General features: G+C 33.0%; 1 protein-coding gene and 1 long non-coding RNA gene across 4 annotated transcripts in view; one reads left to right on the forward strand and one right to left on the reverse strand.

Moving 5' to 3' along the window:
* LOC126889923 (E3 ubiquitin-protein ligase MYCBP2) overlaps positions 1-20,688 on the forward strand; it is a 743,799-nt gene that overhangs the window by 687,915 nt on the left and 35,196 nt on the right. For all 3 annotated transcript variants that reach the window (XM_050658657.1, XM_050658658.1, XM_050658659.1), the window contains exons 48-49: positions 15,727-15,955; positions 18,850-19,033. In XM_050658657.1, the coding sequence (XP_050514614.1) occupies positions 15,727-15,955; positions 18,850-19,033 (413 nt within the window). The remainder of the gene's footprint in view (positions 1-15,726; positions 15,956-18,849; positions 19,034-20,688) is intronic.
* LOC126889927 (uncharacterized) lies at positions 4,632-6,285 on the reverse strand. The gene is made up of 2 exons (XR_007700227.1): positions 5,957-6,285; positions 4,632-5,087 (listed from the first exon to the last, which is right to left on the reverse strand). It is a non-coding gene; the product is annotated as an uncharacterized LOC126889927 (long non-coding RNA).

Raw genomic sequence — 20,688 nt, forward strand, 5'->3', positions numbered from 1 at the left:
GCTTGATTGTCACGGTAACTACCAACCTGTTAGGTGTCTGTTAGATTCGGGAAGCATGACGTCCTTCATCTGTCAAAAGACCCTTAGGCGTTTAGGTTTACGTCCCATGAAAACTTCAGCTAACATCCAAGGATTAGGTTCTATGCAGTCGACCACTAATTTAGGTGGGGTTACCATTTCTTTTAAACCAGTACGTAAATCTTCTCCTATTTTGACAACCGATGCGTTAGTCTTGACAAAAATATGTGAGGATCAGCCTTTATGTAATTTAGAAGTTAATACTTGGCCCCATATTGCTAATTTAAAGTTAGCAGATGATAACTTCTTTCGTAGAGGATCCATCGACATTCTTTTAGGAGCTGATGTATTCTCTACAATTCTTTTGGATGGACGTATTTACGGCAATCAAGATCAACCTGATGCAATTAATACTATATTTGGCTATGTGCTTATGGGAAAAGTAAATATTTCAAAGGCACCTACTCTTACTTCTTTATTTTGCCAAGTTGAAGATACGGTTTCTTTGGATCAGCAAATAAAGAAATTCTGGGAATTAGAAGCAGTCCCTGAAGTTTTTTGCTTAGCTCCTGATGACGCTAAAGTGGAAAATATGTTTATGAATACTTATAAGCGTGAACAATCAGGACGCTTTGTAGTAGATCTACCTTTTAAGGAAGAAAATCCTGTCTTTCCTAATATTAGATCACTTGCTCTTAGTAGGTTTTATTCATTAGAAAGAAGGCTTCAAAAATCTCCTGAACTTTATGACCAATACCGCACCTTTATGAAGGAATTTGTTGAGCTCGGTCACATGGAACCTGTCCCATTGAATAACTTCGATTCACCTTATGTTTACTATTTATCGCATCATTGTGTTTTAAGACCTGAAAGTCTAACAAGTAAATTAAGGGTCGTTTTTAATGGTTCCGGGCATCTTCCAAATCAACCCTCACTCAATGACAAATTATTCACTGGTCCTAAGCTTCAGACTGACATCTGTACAATTTTGATTAATTCGATTGCATGGTTATGTAATTACGGCCGATATTTCTAAAATGTATAGGCAAATTTTAATTAATCCTACTCAAACAGATTATCAAAGAGTACTTTGGCGTTCTAATAATTCTGAACCTGTTCGAGATCTTCGTATCAACAGAGTTGTTTATGGTCTCTCTTGTTCTCCTTATCTTGCTATTAGATGTCTACATCAGTTGGCTAATGATGACGGGGATTCGTTTCCTCTAGCAGCCGAGGCACTTAAAACTGGAACCTACGTTGATGATATCGTTTCTTCCTGTCCTAGTTTCGAAAATGCCTTAGCACTAAGAGACGAACTTATTGCCTTACTTGCCAAAGGAGGTTTTGAGTTGAAAAAATGGTCCAGTAATGTACCCGATTTATTGAAAGGATTAGCTGTATCAGATTTAGCAATAAAACCTCTTACATTTAATGATGATATTTCGTCCAAAACACTTAAAGTATTAGGGTTGGAATGGGACGCTTCTTCGGATACATTTGCTTTTAAAGTTCAAGTTTTAGACTCTTCTTGTACAAAACGTCATCTTTTGTCCAATTTAGCAAAAATATTTGATCCTCTTGGATTTTTATCTCCAATAACATTTCTAATTAAACACCTTATTCAAAGAATATGGACTCAAAAGATTGGTTGGGATGATGCTCCATCAAAAGAAATTATCCGTTTGTGGAAAAAATACATTGATGATGTAGCATATTTGAGTAAATTAAATTTACCTCGTCGTTTATTAATTGACGATATTTTACGCTTAGAAGTTCACTGTTTTGGTGACGCTAGCGAGAAAGGTTACTGCGCTGTTTTGTACTTTCGATGCTTATCACCTTCAGGCCAACCTTTTGTTTCTTTTATTATAGCTAACTCTAAGGTCGCACCCATTAATAAGGGACTTACTATTCCCAGATTAGAATTGTCTGCTGCGGTTTTAGTGGCTCGACTAGTCTCCTTTGTTTCTTCTGTTATTAAAGATAAAGTAGAAATCAAGGAAATATACTGTTATTCTGATTCTGCTGTTACATTACGTTGGTTACAATCTTCCCCTCATCAGTGGAAAACTTTTGTGAGCAATAGAGTAGCTTTTGTGCAGGATCGAGTAACTTCTTCATGTTGGCACTATGTTCCTTCTGAAGAAAATCCTGCTGACATTGGTTCAAGGGGTTGCTTACCCTCTGAGTTAATTAACTGTTCCAAATGGTGGGTGGGGCCAACCTTCTTACAATCTGATCCGCTAACGTTCTTTGAACTTAATTCAAAGGAGTCTACTAATGTAAATTTGGAAGTGCTGACTGTCGCATTGATTGCTGAAATTCCCAATAATTTTTTAGATATTTTATTGGATCGTCATTCGTCTTTAAATAGGTGTGTTCGATGTTTGTGTTACATTATTCGTTTTTTCCATTATGTAACCAAAAACCGATATGGTAATCTGGAAATAGGTTGTTTAAGTTTATTGGAGCAACATAACTCCTTACTGGTTTTTGTTAAACGAACACAGCAGATCTTTTTTAATACTTTAATAAATTTTATCCAAGATAAACAGCTGCTTCCAAAAAATTTAAGAAAGCTTTCACCTTTTATCGATGCAAAGGGAATTCTACGTGTAGGTAGTCGCCTAGCTAATGCGCCCATTTCGTATGATCGCAAATTTCCGGCATTACTTCCTAACAGTTGTAAATTAACTGATATGATTATTGAATCTACTCATCTGCAATATCTACACGCCGGGCTTCAAACTGTTCAATACCTAATTTCTCAGCGTTTTTGGATTATATCTTCCAAACGAGCCATTCGTAGAGTACTGTCTAAATGTGTTAAATGTTTTAAGGTGAATCCTTTGTCTCCAGTTCCGTTAATGGGAAATCTACCGCTAGCTCGAATATCTCAACTAAAACCTTTCAGTAATGTTGGAGTTGATTTTGCGGGCCCTTTTCCTATAAGAGCTTCCAAACTTCGAAAGTCTCAAACTCTTAAAGCGTATTTGTCGCTTTTTATTTGTTTCTCAACAAAAGCTCTTCATTTAGAGCTCGTATCTGATTTATCCACTGACGCGTTTTTAGCTGCGTTTAAGCGATTTGTCAGTCGTAGAGGCCGATGTCAACATGTTTATAGTGACAATGGCACTAACTTTGTTGGAGCCAGAGCAGAACTTAACAGATTGGCATCACAAGCTGCTTCTCATGAATCTATTCAATGGCATCTCATTCCCCCTTCTTCTCCACACTTTGGAGGTTTATGGGAATCTAATATTAAGACGGTAAAGGGTCATTTAATTCGCACAATTGGAGAACAAGTACTAACTTTTGAAGAGTTATATACTATTTTTTCTCAAATTGAGGCCATCATGAATTCGAGGCCAATATGCCCGTTAAGTTCAGACCCAAACGATCTTAGTGCGTTAACTCCAGGACATTTTTTGACCATGGAGCCTTTGAGTGCTCCGCCCGAAGAAACGTTGCTCGATGTTCCGCACAATCGGTTGAATCGTTGGCAATTATTAAATAAGTTGCACCAACAGATTTGGGAACGGTGGTCTAAGGAGTACCTCCAAACTCTTCATCAAAGGGCTAAATGGAATTCTCCGTCTCCAAACGTCCAACTAGGTACCTTAGTGGTAATCCGCCAAAATAATATTCCCCCGCTACAATGGCCTTTGGGCCGTATAATTGAGGTTCATCCTGGATCTGATGGTATAGTTAGAGTGGCCACAGTGAAAACTAATAGTGGTATATATAAACGCTCTATAGTAAAATTATGTCCTTTGCCTTTTGAGCCGTAACAATACTGCGTATTGTGGTGGGCGGTTGTGGTTCGTCCACATAAGTAGGAATAACAATTTTTAATTTTCTTGTTTTTGTAAAGAATATTTTAATTCATTTTCTTTTCAATATTATGGGACACCCCGTATATACGAGTAGGCCAATACCTAATTCAGTGAGTATGTATTAATTTTTATCATTATTTTCAAGTAAAAACCTTAAAGTTTTTTGTATGTAATTACCTGCCTACTCGCCTCATTTTAAAAAGACAATTCGCCAACCAACTCTCTTGGTTAACAGTCACTTACAATCATTCCGAAAAGTGTATAGAAACTCAATATAGTCCTCGCGAGTGATTTATACTTTATACTACTCAGCAATAGCAGTACGAAAAATAGCAGGCCTGCTCCAGCTTGTGCAACGAGAAATGACAAGGTAGGAAATATTTTTATTACAATTTACTTTAAGGTCTGGTTTTTTTACTGTTATTTTTTTTATTCTATTTTAAATTCACCCTATGCTAAACAGTCCACTAATAAAGCTCACTGAGTTAGTAATCTCCTCCAAGACGATTTAGATACATTTGATTTCCCGAGCAAGGGTCATCTTTATCAACTGCTACCCTAATTAAAAAGAGATTGTTGAGTTACTTTATATTATTATATTTTTTAGATACCTGCAATTTCCATCTACAAACTTTAATGGATCTCCAAATTATTAGAGTACCAACCAAAGTATGTAGGTACTATAAAAATTATGGGTTACTTTTTAATATTTTAGATTTATTTTGATATTTTTGTAATTAATTTTTGATTTTGTAATTCATTGTAAGATATACATGATTTGTGTTTATTGTATTTTATTTATTAATATTTTTATTTGAACACATATAAAATTATATCACTATATATTATAAAAGTATGAAATAAATTGATTTGTATTTGACAATAAGTTTTTAATTCACTACACTAAGTTTGCAGCAATAACATTTCTTCGTATTCTCTATACATGTAACATACAACCATTATTTCGATTTTCCTCATCTGGAATCATTTTCGTTGGAACTTTATTATGTTCTTCACTTCTTCATTGTTTTAAAAAGAAAGATGTTCTTTCATAATCATATGAAATGTTTGAAATCAAAAAATATATTATAATGTTTGAAGTTTGTATTTCACTACACTAAATATGCAGCAATAACATTTCTTCATATTCTCTGTCCTTCTAACATACAATTATTTCGATTTACCTCATCTTGAAACATCATTGGAACTTCAAGATGTTCTTCACTTCACTATCTAAAAGAGGAAGACATTCAATCATACTATCCAATGTAACACAGAAAATAAATATAATGTTTGCATTTTTAGCAATTTTTGCACGATGTACCACGTAAAGTTGATACACAATTAAAAGTGACTGATAAAAAAGCATAAAATAAGTTTTGTTTCAACTTTATAACAGTAAGAAGTACATGATCAAGTGCGTTCATAACAAGTCTATCCCTTTCGAATCCCTATGCAGTAGCTATTTCAACACTTTCAACAATCACATTTAGAAGTTCAAAGGATTGTATTTCTGTAACTGTACTTGATTCAGCATTGTTTTTAATTAGATCCATACATTTAATTGTTTAGGTAAAAAAATTGTTTCATTCAAAGATGACACATTCACAAATATGACTTTGAGGCTCACTTAAACAGAATTTTTCTTGAGGATAATCTGGTTTTTACTAAAAATTTCAGAAGAATCGTTTTTACAAGTTGACACATTTGATTCTGAAAAGTCTTGGATAGTTTACTGGCTTTCAATTAAACAGGAATTCCATTTCCAATAACCTGGCTTTCTTTACATTCTCTAGTTTTTTGAGTTGTTGTATATTTTCATGTCTTTTGAGAGACCTTTTTAAAATAATTTTTTTAACTGTATTGGTACTTTTTTTATGACTTTAGCAAAGGAATTGCATTTGGCCTTAATCATGCATCTTTTGTTGGCAAATCTAATTAATAAAGAGGTAACATTTAATCATAAGCTTTGAAAACAGATCAAAAGTAACCTTAAAAGTACATGGCAGTTTATAAATGTCTATTGTATAATAATAATTAGCTTTCTTAAAATGAAGTGAACTCTTGTGATAGGATAAACATGTTTTAATTGTAATACTTACAGTTTTCCAGTCGTTTAATTGATCATTTTCATTTTATTCCCAAAATAAACAGTTACAACCACATAACCCCATTTGTAATAGGTGAACAAATTCGTTATTTATATGTTATTTATGCGACTTTTGCTGTTGAATCCAATTTTAGCACATTTAAAATATATTAAATATTGTTAGCAAATCGATTTTGTTCACTAATATCTTTAGAAAACGGCATTATAAGCAGAAAAAAACAAACTTTTCTATATGTAAACATTGTAAATGTCAGCACAATAGGTCCCGACGGCGGCCATGACACTTTGGCAGTTAGGAGGGGGTACGATTACGGTTTATCCCAATACAATGACAATTTACTTGTTAAAGAATAAAGCTGACATATGACAGCCTTCATTTATGTTTAAAACGTCACTAAATTTATCTTTATTTTTTTTTCTAATTGTTCCTGCAAGATTTATTATTCTTTCTTTGATATCTTTGATATTCATATTTGCAAATGCTATCTCTGAGGGTCTCCTTCTATCTTTGTAGTATCATTGACTCTTAAGTTTTGTAATAGAATTTACAATTATGCCAAAATTAGATTTTATATAGGACAGTTCACTCTGAACATAATTCTCACTAAAATTTTGTTGACATTTAAAGGACATTTTGCCGGGATTTAAAAACCAATTTACTTACCTAGCTACATGTTGGCCCTATTCTACTGATAAACAGTTCCAGATGGGTTCTCTCAAACAATAAAACTTGTAATAAAGCGATTTAGTAGATACATACTTGGAATAAAGTAATAAAGTTATTTAATAGATACACTGCTATGAATAATTTCAAGAAAGTATTATCTAAATATATATAGGAAACTATTTTATTTATGCAATATTTTCCAATACATCAAAACGTGCCACAATATACCCTTAATCAAATAAATATGAATAGCATATGCATGTATAAAGAAACCCACAAAAAATCCAGGCTCTATTTATAAGTAAATACACAAAAATAAAAAATTATTAAGCAGTTATATTTCCTAGTTTTTACTTGTGTAGTTCAAAATATCCCCATCAAATTAGAAAAAAAAAGAAACAAAAAGCGTTTTTGAGCGGGTCCCTGCGGGGCCCGGGCCCTGGTTCCGCGGAACCATGCTCAGTACGCCACTGCCGATACCTCGCGGGTACTTCGTACTTTACCCGGGTAATCCTAGGATTACCCGTTGACCTAACTTTACCCAATTAGACTTATATCATAATCATAATCAATTGGTATATTATATTATCATTTATCATTATTTTTTTAGTTAGGAAACTTTTCCGACCATGTATTGTTGGTGCTCTATATTGTTGTACTGAAAAATTGTTCAAAAACAGAAAAATAGATTTTAACTACATACTACATACTCAACAAATTTAGTTAAATGTAATTTGTAGTTTATACACATGATATGATACAAATTAAATTACCTATACAGAAACAAAACAGTGTCTACACCGTATTACATATCAAATGGATTGTCTCTTTGGATTTTAATGATTCAATTTTAACTGGAGGTCCGATTTGAGGTCAACATAGTGATGTTTTATTATTATACATACTTTCTTTCTTTTGTGGCTTAATCCCACATAAACATAACACTTTTCTTTGATCATACATAGGATAGGTATTTAGTATTTATCTACTTTTTTTATCCTCTTCAAAATCCATTTTATTTACTGTATGTACCGTAAATAGAAATACAGTGAAACAAACAAACATGGCTCGTTGGTCTAGGGCAGCGTTTCCCAACCGGTGGGTCGCGACCCACTAGTGGGTCGCGGACAGATTTCAGGTAGGTCGCGGCGTGGCTCTTACAGTAGCTGAGTAACGTACAGAGTACAGAATAGCGTATCATCATGGGTGAGGGATGGGTCGCGAATATGAAAAAAATCAGAAGGTGGGTCGCCAGACATAAAAGGTTGGGAACCACTGGTCTAGGGGTATGATTTCCGCTTAGGGTGCGGGAGGTCCCGGGTTCAAATCCCGGACGAGCCCAATCTTTTCAATTTTTTTTATTATTGGTTTGTGATAAATGCATTTTAAAATATTTTATTTTTTATGCTAAATTTATAACATATCGCGAAAAGGTAGAATTATTGTCGTGGACATTGTGGATACTTACAGGTATAAATACATAGTTATATTTTTTAACAATATTCAAGTACATATTATCTAAAAATAAAAAATAATGTCAGTTTCTTTTAGACAGTCGGATTGCAATAGTGAAATAATAAAAAAAGTAAGAAAAAAATGGATACCAATTGGGAAAAATATAACTTAAATAATCTTTAAAATGAATAAACATTTTCAATTTCGTTGCAAACCGAAACTGCAGTCGTATTGTATTTCTAGTCAGGGCCGGTTCTAGGGTTTTGAGCGCCCCGGGCAAAACAAGATTTGGTGCCCTTTCATACGAAATATTATATACTGCAAATATAAAAAAATAGTAAAAAAAGGCAAAAAATTAAAATTTTATTATAATGAACTATGTAACAATATATTTAATCAAAAATAGTACAATAGTCATTTATTGTTTATAGTTGATGCAACATATGGCGTAGCATAACAAACGCATTTGAAATTCAAGCAACGAAGGAGCGAGACAAAAGATAAAGATAAATGCACATTGCCAACAAACAGAAAAAATGTATAACGTTGTACTTTTACAATACCAAAAAAAGATGTTGATTGTGCGCACTGCAAGCGCACAATCTGCATCCCTAATGACTAAATTGAGGGAGTGGGATCCACATAGCATAAAAAATAAGGAGGATATTCTTTGCAGACACGAGCTTGTACACCTTTATTTCTTCCCTTCATGTTAGAGCCGTTGTCATATCCTTGGCCTCTACAATCATCTAAATTCAATTGAAAATAATTCATTGTTCTACTATATAATGAGTTGGCCTATGCCTCGACACCTAGCGACACTAAAGCTATGGGAAACAATGGAAGACCTCGAAGTTCCACGAATATTAATAAAAGCAATATAAGCACTATATACAAGAAGAACAAAGTAGCTATCAAAACGGGCAATAGAATATGCAGTTCATTTGAGACGAAAAATGGACTGCTACAGGGCTGTTCCATATCCATTCCTAATTCATACATACCCAGATTGGGAGAAAAATTTTTTAAAAGAAGAAATAAATCACTTTACAATGATAGAATAGGTAAATTTAATTACTAAGACCGATGAGAATAATAATTTTAAAAACTCACTTCAAATGTTCAAAATTCTCGTCATTTACCTCATGACCTCATGTGCAATAAGTTAATATTATGATTTTCTACCATAAATTTAATTATTCATTTATTTATTTATTACGTGGATAGCTACTTACCAAAATTTATGTAACGGAAAAATAATAAAAATTCATTAATTCCACAACCAATATTTTACAAAACTTTTTTTATTCCACTTTAAAGCACACGCGCCAGTATTAATAGTCCAGAGAAATAAGATTTTTCTCGTGACACATCCACCTCCAGGCCGAAACAAAATTTTTTGAGTAGTATGGACATCTATATTATTAACCTATATATTTCCTGCAGCCGATTTTGATGATATACATAGTTATAAACAAATGAAGATCAAAAAACGCTAAATTTTCGCTTTTTTCGTCTATTACCAAAAAATTAAGCACTTTAAACAAATTTGAGAGTAAGAAACTCATAAATCGTATAAAAAACTTCAATATGGCGTTCGCCGAATATGTCCATCTTTATTGGTTGCTTAGAAAATTGCAAAATAAATCATAAATTTTGAGATTTTATAAATATTCATAATTTATGTAAAAATTAACTTAGAACCTTCTTATTACACGGAATACTGATACTTCTTGCACTTAAATTATATTTTAAATTTCAAAGCAATTGGTCAAATAGTTTAAAAGTTATTTAATTTGTTTATCCCAAATTCATTTTTTTTGCAACACTATAAGTTAGAAAATTATGAGGCTACAATAATACTTCGGACAGTTTATGGAAGAAGAACATTTATACTATTACCTTAATTAAAAATAAATGACAAAAAATAATTTTAAACAGTTGAAAATTATTTTGCAAAAACATGTCGATTTTTTGCTTACTTATAAACAATTAGAATAACTTTTTAACCGTTACCCGTAGAAAATTTATTTTTTCATATTTAGAAAGACTGAATTTTTATACACATTTAGAAAGAAAAACAACTGTCCTAGGACAATTAGGGACAAAGTTAGCCCCCCCCCCCATTTTTTTAATTTACATGTTTTTGCAAAATTATTTTGTAATATTTATTATTATTTTTTGTAATTTTTTTTTAATTAAATTAATACTGTAAATTTTCTTCTTTCATAAACTATCCAAAGTATTAGTATAGCTTCATCATTTTCTGACTTACAGTGTTGAAAAAAAAATTAATTTGGGATAAACAAATAACTTTTAAACGATTTGACCAATTGCTTTGAAATTTAGGATACGAATTAAGCACCATAAGTCTCAGCATTCTGTGTAATAAGAAGGTTCTAAGTTAATTTTTACATAAGTTATGAATATTTATAAAAACTCAAAATTTATGATTTATTTTGCAATTTTCTAAGCAACCAATAAGGATAGACATATTAAGCGAACGCCATATTAAAGTTTTTTATACGGTTTATGAATTTCTTATTCTCAAATTTGCTTAAAATGCTTATTTTTTTAGTAATAGACGAAAAAAGCGAAAATTTACCGTTTTTTGATCTTCATTTGTTTATAACTATGTATATCATCAAAATCGGCTGCAGGAAACATATAGGTTATTATTATAGATGTCCATACTACTCAAAAAATTTGGTTTCGGCCTGGAGGGGGTTGTGTCACCAACAGGATATTTTTTTCCTTATTTCTCTGAACTATAATGCAAATTTACAGAAAGACAAAATTAGTTAACCAAAGAGTTTTACAACATAGTAATACAGTAGGTATATAATATCACTGACTATTCATAATTTTGTTGATTATTTCATTCATAGGAGATTCTGACCAATAGAAAGCTACAGACATGCAAATTAAGGTGATAATTTTTGATAATCTCCCGTCGTTAAGCATATTACGTTAGATGCCCTTCGTTTCTACGAAAAAATACATTTAGTGACATTAATGACAAATGTTTTAAAAATTATAAAAGTGATGACTTTCAACCGTCAAATACATGTTTATAACAACTGTGTGTTTAATTTCACTAATTGGTACTTACATATATAAATTACAATAAAATTTTGGTTTTGAACAGTTTTATTCATGAAATAATCGCAACAAATTGCACTCGAACTCTAAAATTAATATAGAATTTTTGCCCTCGTGACACTTTGACATAATTTCACTCGCCTTCGGCTCGTGAAATTAAAACTGCCAAAGTGACACTCGGGAAAAATTCAATAATTTTAGAGCTCTTGTGCAATTACTACTGATAATTTAAAATTTGATCTTCGTCCATTTTTAAAGTAGATTGTTGACATAATGTATAGGTACTAGTACCTACGTGACATTAAATGACCCAAAAAATGAACAACCTTTGTAGATCGTAAAAAGAATTTATCTGCATTAATTGTGTATGAGTGATAAAAACCATAAGAATTCTTGGTGGTATTATATTTATTAGTGAGCTTTGGTTTTAGTCTATTAAGCTTTTTTTGAGTTATGAATTCTCACTATAGATAATTAGAAATATTTTTCTTATAAATAATATTAGAATTATTCAAACAATGTCATAGAAAAAATGTTCAAAGTTAATATATAAAACCAAAAAAAAATAATGAATGAAACAAAATATATTTTTATATCGGCGTCCTTCAAAATTTAGCGCCCCTCAAAATTTGGCGCCCCGGGCGGTCGTCCGGCTCGTCCGGCTCGCCTGCCCCTTTATCCGGCGCTGTTTCTAGTTAATTCTAGTCTATTTAAACTTTTTTTAAATAATCTGCTATGCAGACAATGCAATACTAATCTCTCAAAGTGAAGATGATTTACAACCAATGCACCAATTTAATATAACTGCCAGAAAATTTAACATGTTAATTTCTCCAAAAAAAGACAAAATGCATGGTTATAACAGCAAATCCAATGAGATGTAAATTGGAACTAGAGGGTCAGATAATAGAACAAGTGATGGAGTTTAAATCAGAGCCGGGAAGGCAGTGGGGGCCCCTGGGCAGAATTGGTGTGGGGCCCTACCTCCTAGGCATTAAAAAAATGTTATTATAACTATGGTATACAACCAACTACAGGGTTTTTCCTTTTATAAATAAAAAAAATGTTGATCTGAGTACTTTTATAAATATATTTTTAAATAATAAAAAATATTAAGAGCTGTATCTTGTTACAGTAAAATATTAAAAATAAACACAATAAAATGTATCTATGGTTAAAGTTCGGGTAATTTTTGAGATTTTTTAATTGAAAATTAACCCTCAGCTGCAGCTTTTGCAACAAAATTTAGAGAGTGGACGGCACACGGAATCTACGCGTTGTCGTAGGAGTGTCCCCTGCAGTTTTTCAAATCGGTATCATGTTCTTGCAAGAATGTCATTATAGAATTAAATATATCTATCTTCAGCTTTATGGCCGTGATTTGGCAAAAATATGAGAAACCTTTTAACAGCAGTGAAACCTTCCATGTACCGAAATATCATAGTTAATCGATTCACAAAAATTATTATGTGTGAATAATGTGCTGATCTTTTTACGTTTGGGCTTTGTGGGGGCCCCGGGCTGCTGCCCAGCCTGCCCTCCTTAAATCCCGCCCTGGTTTAAATATCTAGGCGTCACACTATCTAGCTACGGAAAGCCCTAAACAGAAGTGGAAGATCAAGCAAATAGAGCAAACAGAACCGCAGGTTGCCAGAATGACACAATATGGAGAAATAAAAATATCGGAAAAGAAATGAAAGGCAGAACTTACAAAACAGTCATCAGAAAAATAATGACATACGCGGCAGAAACACGACCCGACACAGAGAGGACAAAAAGATTGCTCGAAACAGCGGAGATGAAAACCCTTAGAAAAATCGAGGTTAAGACTCTATGGGACAGAGCTATAAGTACAGATATACGACGGAGATGCAAGGTGAACAACGTTAATAACTGGGTAAGAAACAGAAGACTAGAATGGAATGACCATATTATGTCCGAATAACAACAAATAGAGTAGTAAGAACAGCGAGAGACGGTTTCCCAATAGAAAGACGATCAGTGGGAAGACCACGAAAACGATGAACGACAACTTACTGGAGGCACATTGAGAAAACAGAAAGAGTAATATCTATACAAAAAGAAGAAGAAGAAGAGGATTTCAGTAAAAGATCAACCACGATTTTATCCCATATACGCCTTTGAGAGTATTAAAAGACGAAATCAAGGAGAACAGAATATGTGAAAACTGTGGGGTTTTCTACGAAAATCTGCGGAAAAAATTAAATTTTCTTTGGTAAAAAAATCGTATATGCTACGACGATTTTCTTCCTTATTATGCCATTTTACGAAATGATAGAGGCGTATTGATTTTATGTTTAAAAATTTTGGCACAAGGGCTACTGGTGCCTTAAAGGTGTAAATTATGTTGTTCTGAAGCTATTTCCTTGTGACATTTTTATGGTTAACTATTTAGATGGGAAATAAGCCACAATTAAATTGAAAAAATTGAAAAAATAATTTTATTAACGTTTCGAAGCCCAAATCGGGCTTCGTTTTCAAAATACAAAATATTTTAATAACATTACCTAATAAAAAATTATTTTTATTTAAAAAATATTAACATAAAAAATGAATTATAAAACGTTAATAAAATTATTTTTCAATTTAATTGTGGCTTGTTTCCCATCTAAATAGTTAATCAGTATAAATTATGACCTCAACATGCAATGTTAATAGGTCAGTGTCTGTAATTTTCTCCTTCATGCTACTTTTGAGTGTTAGTTTTCACAACAAGGAACCTGCTAAAAGGCATAACGGCTGGCCGTGAAAACGAAAAATTTTACCTTGGAATAATTGCGGAAAAAAGCAAAATTTCATTTTCCGAAAAACTAACCCGCTAACTCTAAATTTCATTTTTTTGTAATTTTTTTTTCAATTTTGTCTCCAAAAGCGACCATTCTCGGAAAAATGAATTTATTCCATAATTTTGCCACTCACTATACAGGGTGTCCAGAAACTCTCCTAACAAACGAAGACAGGAGATTCCTCAGATAATTTTAAGAAAATTTAACCCAATTCACCTAGTCCGAAAATGCTTCCTAAGGGTGATAGAGCTCTTTGAATATGGCGTCTTGTAATTAATTTTTCAAATGCCTCCAGAACGCTTCTACAGTGGAACCCCGATAAGTCGGCCCGCGATAACCCGGAAGTCCGGCTAACCCGGACGGATTTTCATCAGACAAACATTTCAACAATAAAAATGTATGTAATATAATATTTGGGAGGATAATGTGTATTTGTGTAATTTGAACTATACGATAGTAAAAATGACTCATGGCACAGCGGCAGAGCGACGTTCATTTTCGGTAACAACAGGCACCCGTATTCCTTTATTTATTTCAAACTGTCTTAGCATTGTTCAGAAAAGACTAAAAGACTATTTAAAAAATTCTTTTTTAAACAATGGTCTTAGTCTCCACTGTTCTTAAATAACTTAACATTGTTCCGATTGTGACCGTATTGTGTGTAGTACAGTCATATTTTTCGCTTCTGTTCTGTAATCGTTATTAATTTTTACCATATTCTCCGGCTAACCCAGATTTTCGATAACCCGGATCGTCCGCGGTTCTGATTAATTCGAGTTATCGAGGTTCCACTGTATTTAGAAAAATGAAAACTGGTACGCCTATAATTTATCTTCCAGAGATAAATCGATTTCATCAATTGCGAATTTCTAGTGCCGGTCATAGGCGTCCGTTTTGGGTAGGGCAACGATCATTTTATCGCATACTTTTTTATCTAACTTCTTTCTTTTACGCTACTCTTGCTTTAAGTCGGAGGACAAACAGTTAAAAAAAATTCGATCTGAAAATTTTTCGTTCTCTGAATTAAATTTTCAAAACAAAACTATTTAGAAAAACGAAAACTGGTACCTTTATCAGAGATGAATAGATTTCATTAAATGCGAATTTCTAGTACGGGCCATATGCGTCCGTTTTGAGTAGGCCAACGATTTTGCATTTTTCTTCTCTCTTGCATTTTTTACATTAGATTATTAAATTATTAAATTATGAGTAATTCTAGTACTAAAAGTTAATTTAAGTTGGTAACACCGTTTTTTTTAAACAATTTTTCAAATTTTTTTCAAATTCAAAAAAGAAAAATGTTCAAATTGATTTTCCTAGAAAACGGTGTATCCTGCTGTCTTAAAGCAAGAGATTATAGTACTAGAATACCTTATAGTTTAATAATCCAGTGTTTAAAATGCTTAAAAGTTAATGACAAATACTTATGCGATAAAATAACCCTTGCCCTACCCAAAGCGATGGAATCGATTTATCTCTGGAAGATAAATAGGTGTACCAGATTTCGTTTTTCTAAATAGGAGGGTTCTGGAGTATGTATTTAAAAAACTAATTACAAGACGCCATCTTTAAAGAGCGCTAGCTACCTTGGGAAGGATTTTCGGACTAGATGAATTTAGTTAAATTGTCTTATATTAAAATTATCTGAGGAATCTCAGGTCTTCATTTGCCAGGAAAATTTCTGAACACCCTGTATATTTAAATATGTATTACTTTTTAAATCTGTTGTAGGCTCGGCATACTTGACGTATTCTTGAGTGTAATCGCAAAAGCATTAACACTCCAGGTTAAAATAAGAGGAAAGACAGGCAACAGCGGAACCCCAAAAGAAATTACAACAGTTACTTTGGCTACTTCTATCCAACCAAGAGACATATTGGGCGTACGATGGTGGCTGAGAGGATCTGTCAATAAAAAGTTGTCTGAGGTTATCATAAATCTAATCAAGGATATGGCTGGAGTAAGTATATTATCTAAGTGACAAATTTATGATACAGACTGTTCAGATTTAAATTAGATATACACCCTATAAATGGCACCACTGCGCGCTTCCCACCTATACTAAAATTCAATAAGCTATGCAGGAGACGCACCTAAACATCAGCAAGTGTATTATACCCTATTCCACGAACATACGCCTGTTTTGGATTACTTCGACAACGAATATTTTACTGTGCAAAATAAGAAGAACGAAAGTAAATTGCAAATTACATTGTTGTTTATTGGAATAATTATTAGCGCCATTTACTTTCGTACTTCTTATGTTGCACAGTAAAATATTCGTTGTCGAAGTAATCCAAAACAGGCGTATGTTCGTGGAATGGCTCATAGTTGTATTAGGGTTGTACAATAAGTACAGAGTATATATCTAGGGATTAAATTAACAAATAGTGGAAGAACGGAACCCAGTATAAATGATAGAGTGACGAAGGCTAGAAAGGTTACTATAGAGCCCTAAACCCTGTCTGTCTTGTGGCAACATAACATAGCCTTAAATACAAAAATGAGGATGTACGACGTTATTCTGAAACCAATTTTAACGTATGGTTCCGAAGTGTGGTAAATGACAAAAAAATCCGAAAATAAGCTGCTTACTACCGAAATGGATTTTTCTAGAAGAGCTGCCAGAATATTGGAATGTGATCATGTTCGAAATGAGAAGATCAGAGAAAAAGCAGGTAAGCAGAAAACAATAGTGGAAGAGGTACAACGAAACCAACTCACTTGGTATGGACACGTTCAACGAATGGGAGATGAAAGACTGCCAAGAATGACAATGAGATGGATACCGCCAGAAAAACGGAAAAGAGGAAGGCCACCGACCTCTTGGAAACAAGGAATTACAAAAGCCATGTCGGAAAGAAATCTACAAGAAAGAGACTGGCTACATCGACAGGCTTGGCGATTGGGTACCGAAAAGCATAGAACGCCGTAGAACCGGTTATATTTAGTTGTATTAGTTGCCGACGGCGTTGATTATGGTTTAGTTAGTTTTTGAATATTCTTGGACAATCGTTACTTGCATAATCGCTTAAATTATTAATTAATATAAGTATAATAATATCGATTATCTCACTATGTATTCAGTGATTATAATAATTTATATTCTTCTTCAGCCTTAAGTAATCTAACTTTGGACATAAGCCTCCCCCAATTCAATCCAGTGTTTTCTATTTTGCGCTACTTGTTTCCAGTTGTATCCTTCAATCTTCTTAATGTCATCAGCCCATCTCATTTGTGGCCTTCCTCTGCTTCTTCTTCCTAACCATGGTCTCCATTGTTGTATTTCGTTATTCCATCTTTTATTGTTCAGTCGGACATTGTGTCCTGCGAAGCTCCATTTTAATTTGGCAGCATGTACTCCTGCGTGTTTGACTTTGGGCTTCATCCCGAGCATTGATCTTTCCATTGCTCTTTGTGCCTTTACTATTCTATCCATATTGGCCTTGGTGAGTGTCCACGTCTGTGAACCATAAGTAAGAATAGGGAGGATACACTGATCGTAAACTTTGGTTTTCAAATATTGTTCTATTTTAGTGTTTTCAAGATCCAACTCAGTTTTCCAAATCCTGCCCACGTTAATCTTATTCTTCTGGTAATTTCAGCAGTTTGATTTTCTTTGTTAACTTTCATTATCTGTCCCAGGTAGATGTATTCGCTTACTCTTTCTAAATTTATGTCATTCAACGTTATTTTTATAATGTTCAATGTATTCGTATTCGTCATTATTTTTGTTTTTTCCAAGTTCATCTTAAGACCTACTTTTACCGAAGCTTGAAATAGTTGCGTCATCATGGTCTGTAATTCTTCGAAACTTGTAGCGAATATTACAATGTGGTCAGCATAACTCAAATGACTCAATTTTCTTCCATTAACATTTATTCCTTTATCTAACCTGTTACGTCTCCCTGGCGAACTCATCTGTTGATTGGTATAGCTTTGGTTTTCTCATATATATTTGTATTTTCATTGTAGCCTTCTTGTAAATGTTATGTATGAGCATTCTGTATCTAGAATCTATCCTGCAGTTGATCATAGCTCTCTCTCTATTCTCTAAAGTTCTTTAGAGTCAAATGCCTTTTCATAATTAACGTAGCCCATCTATGAATTCAAGTAATATTCATTGGCTTTCTCTATTAGCGTTCTGACTGTAAGAAGATGATCCGCTATAGTAGTTATTACTCTCATTAACAGTTTTTACATTTGGGACAGCAGGGAGATTGGCTTATAGTTCTTCAGATCTCCCCTGTCTCCTTTTTTTAAGATAATTATTGTCAAACTTTCTTTTCAATCATCTAGGACTTTCAATCCTTTGTCGTGAAGGCATTCGTTGAAAAGATTTTTTAATTCTTCGAGAATAATTTCACTCCCCTCCTTCAACATTTCGACAAGTATTCCATCTGGGCCCGCAACCTTATTGTTCTTTAGTTGTGCCATAGCTTGTTTTATTTCGAAGGATTCTATATTAGGGAGTAGGACATTTATTATATCTTTCTCTTAAGATTTTCCTTTGCAGTGTTATCTGGGTCTTTGTTTGAGGAATATAAATCACGATAAAATGTAAAAAAAAGTTAATCAAAGTTACTAAATAATTTATATACTATGCAATTGAAAAGAGAAAAATTGATAAAGTGATTTTAATGCACTGTTACTATCGGAACAACTAGATAAATTTTGAAAATCTTGAACAATTAAAATATTATAGTGTACAGCAATGTTGCCAGTTTTAGCGCTGCTTCCAGTGTCTTATATCTAATCAAAAACTAAACAGTCTATCTATATGTAGATGTCTTTGCAATGTTATGATTCTGGATTCTTTTGCTATACTGTTTATATCTTATATATAATTTTAAGGGAAAAATGTCAGAGTGTTGGGCTAATATAACCAAAGGAGCAATTGCTGAAAACATACTTCACTTAACTTATCTCTCCGAAGAACAAAGAATACCATCTTCTTGTTTGCGAACACCAACATTATGGCTGGCTTTGGCATCGCTATGTGTTTTGGATGAAGATCATGTAGAACGCTTGACATCTGGTAAGAGTTTCTCTAATTATTATGTTCCGGTTACAAAGTTTGAGGTTTCTCCGGTAGATTCACATTTCGTAGGCCTCCAATTTATTTACGATTGATGTTTTAACACATTAAACGCCACGTGAGTTGTATTTAACTCACACCCTGTATGGGCCAGACATTATGTGATTCCATTAACATTTAGATTCTGAACATGGAGCCTGAAGTCAAAAAAAAATTTAATTTGAAGGTTAATGTGTTAAAGGATCAACGTTTCAACTGCATAGAGAAGATGCGACTAGACGTAGCATTTTGATAAACGTGTCGAATCACATAGTAGTCTTTTGATTTTTTCAAATGATTTTCTGGACTTTTCTATTCTCGATCTTACTCAAGATCAGGATTTAGGCTTCTATCGTGTAAACGAAAAATTAAAAGCAAGATCCTATTCGAACAAGCATTTATTTCATACTAACAAAAAATTCATTCCCCGTCGAAAACGATAAATTCGTCAGCAACGAAGAATGATTACACACACTTTTACTTAAGTAGATAATGTTGTTCTCAAGCTATATGATAAAACTGATGAATCGTCTTTTTACGTTGTATATACAGGTTCGTCGTGAGTATTGGTTACAATCGATTCAACACCCCAGGTACTCAAACTTATTTAACTGTTCTAAAATGTGCTCTTTTATTGTGAAAGGTTGAAATACATTCTGTTTTTTTTTTTCGGATTGACGTCACTTTCGTTTTCTTAATGTTTATTTTCGTATCGAATTGCTCACAGACCGAGTTAGTCCTGTCCATGAGTCGTTGTAGACCCTAGTCGGAATTCACAACCAACACCGTTTCATCGGTGTATCTGATGCTGTTGATGTTTACGCTATTCACCTTGACTCCATCCATCCTTGGAATCCTCCAGTGCATCTTTACATAGAAACTCGAAATAAAACACATGACAAAACACATCCTTATTTAACTCCTCTCCTATTGTGAACAAATGTTTAAGACTGTGTTTAGGCGCTCTAAAGTCTACTCCAATAAATAATTTATTTATAGAGTGTTCTGAAATGCCTATGACAATAAGAAGATGCAAACTAGGCAGTCAATTTTTAATTAAATTACTTCATAAAGAATCCAATATAATTGAAAAATTCATCGATTGTCAATACAAGATTTAATGAATAAATACTGGCAAAAAAAGAAATCACCTTGTATTGCAGAATGCTATAGACAATTGGCTAAGTACAAGGAAAATATTCACACTACATCAATAAACCTAAGCTATACCTATAAATTCGAAGAAACGATGAAAATAGATATAAATTTCCTTCGAGATTATTCGAAATATCCAAATCAAATAAGAAATCTAATGTTTGAAACAGATGTAAAAGAATTAGTACCCAATTCATATCAAATTTATACAGACGCATCAAAAAACAAGGAGGGAACAGCCTGTGCAATATATGATCCACAAGTTAAGTATAAAAAAATGGTAAAATTAAATATAAACACAAACATATATTCGGCGGAGTTAATAGGTATACTAGAAGCCTTGAAGTATTGTCAACATATTGTCACAAATTCAGAAATTGTTATAATAAGTGACAGTAAAAGCGCTTTGTCAAAAATAAAGCACCTGAAGATAACTTCCAAAGTAAATTATATTATTTTGG

Source organism: Diabrotica virgifera, chromosome 8 (genome assembly GCF_917563875.1).
Source record: "Diabrotica virgifera virgifera chromosome 8, PGI_DIABVI_V3a".
Classification (NCBI taxonomy): domain Eukaryota; kingdom Metazoa; phylum Arthropoda; class Insecta; order Coleoptera; family Chrysomelidae; genus Diabrotica; species Diabrotica virgifera.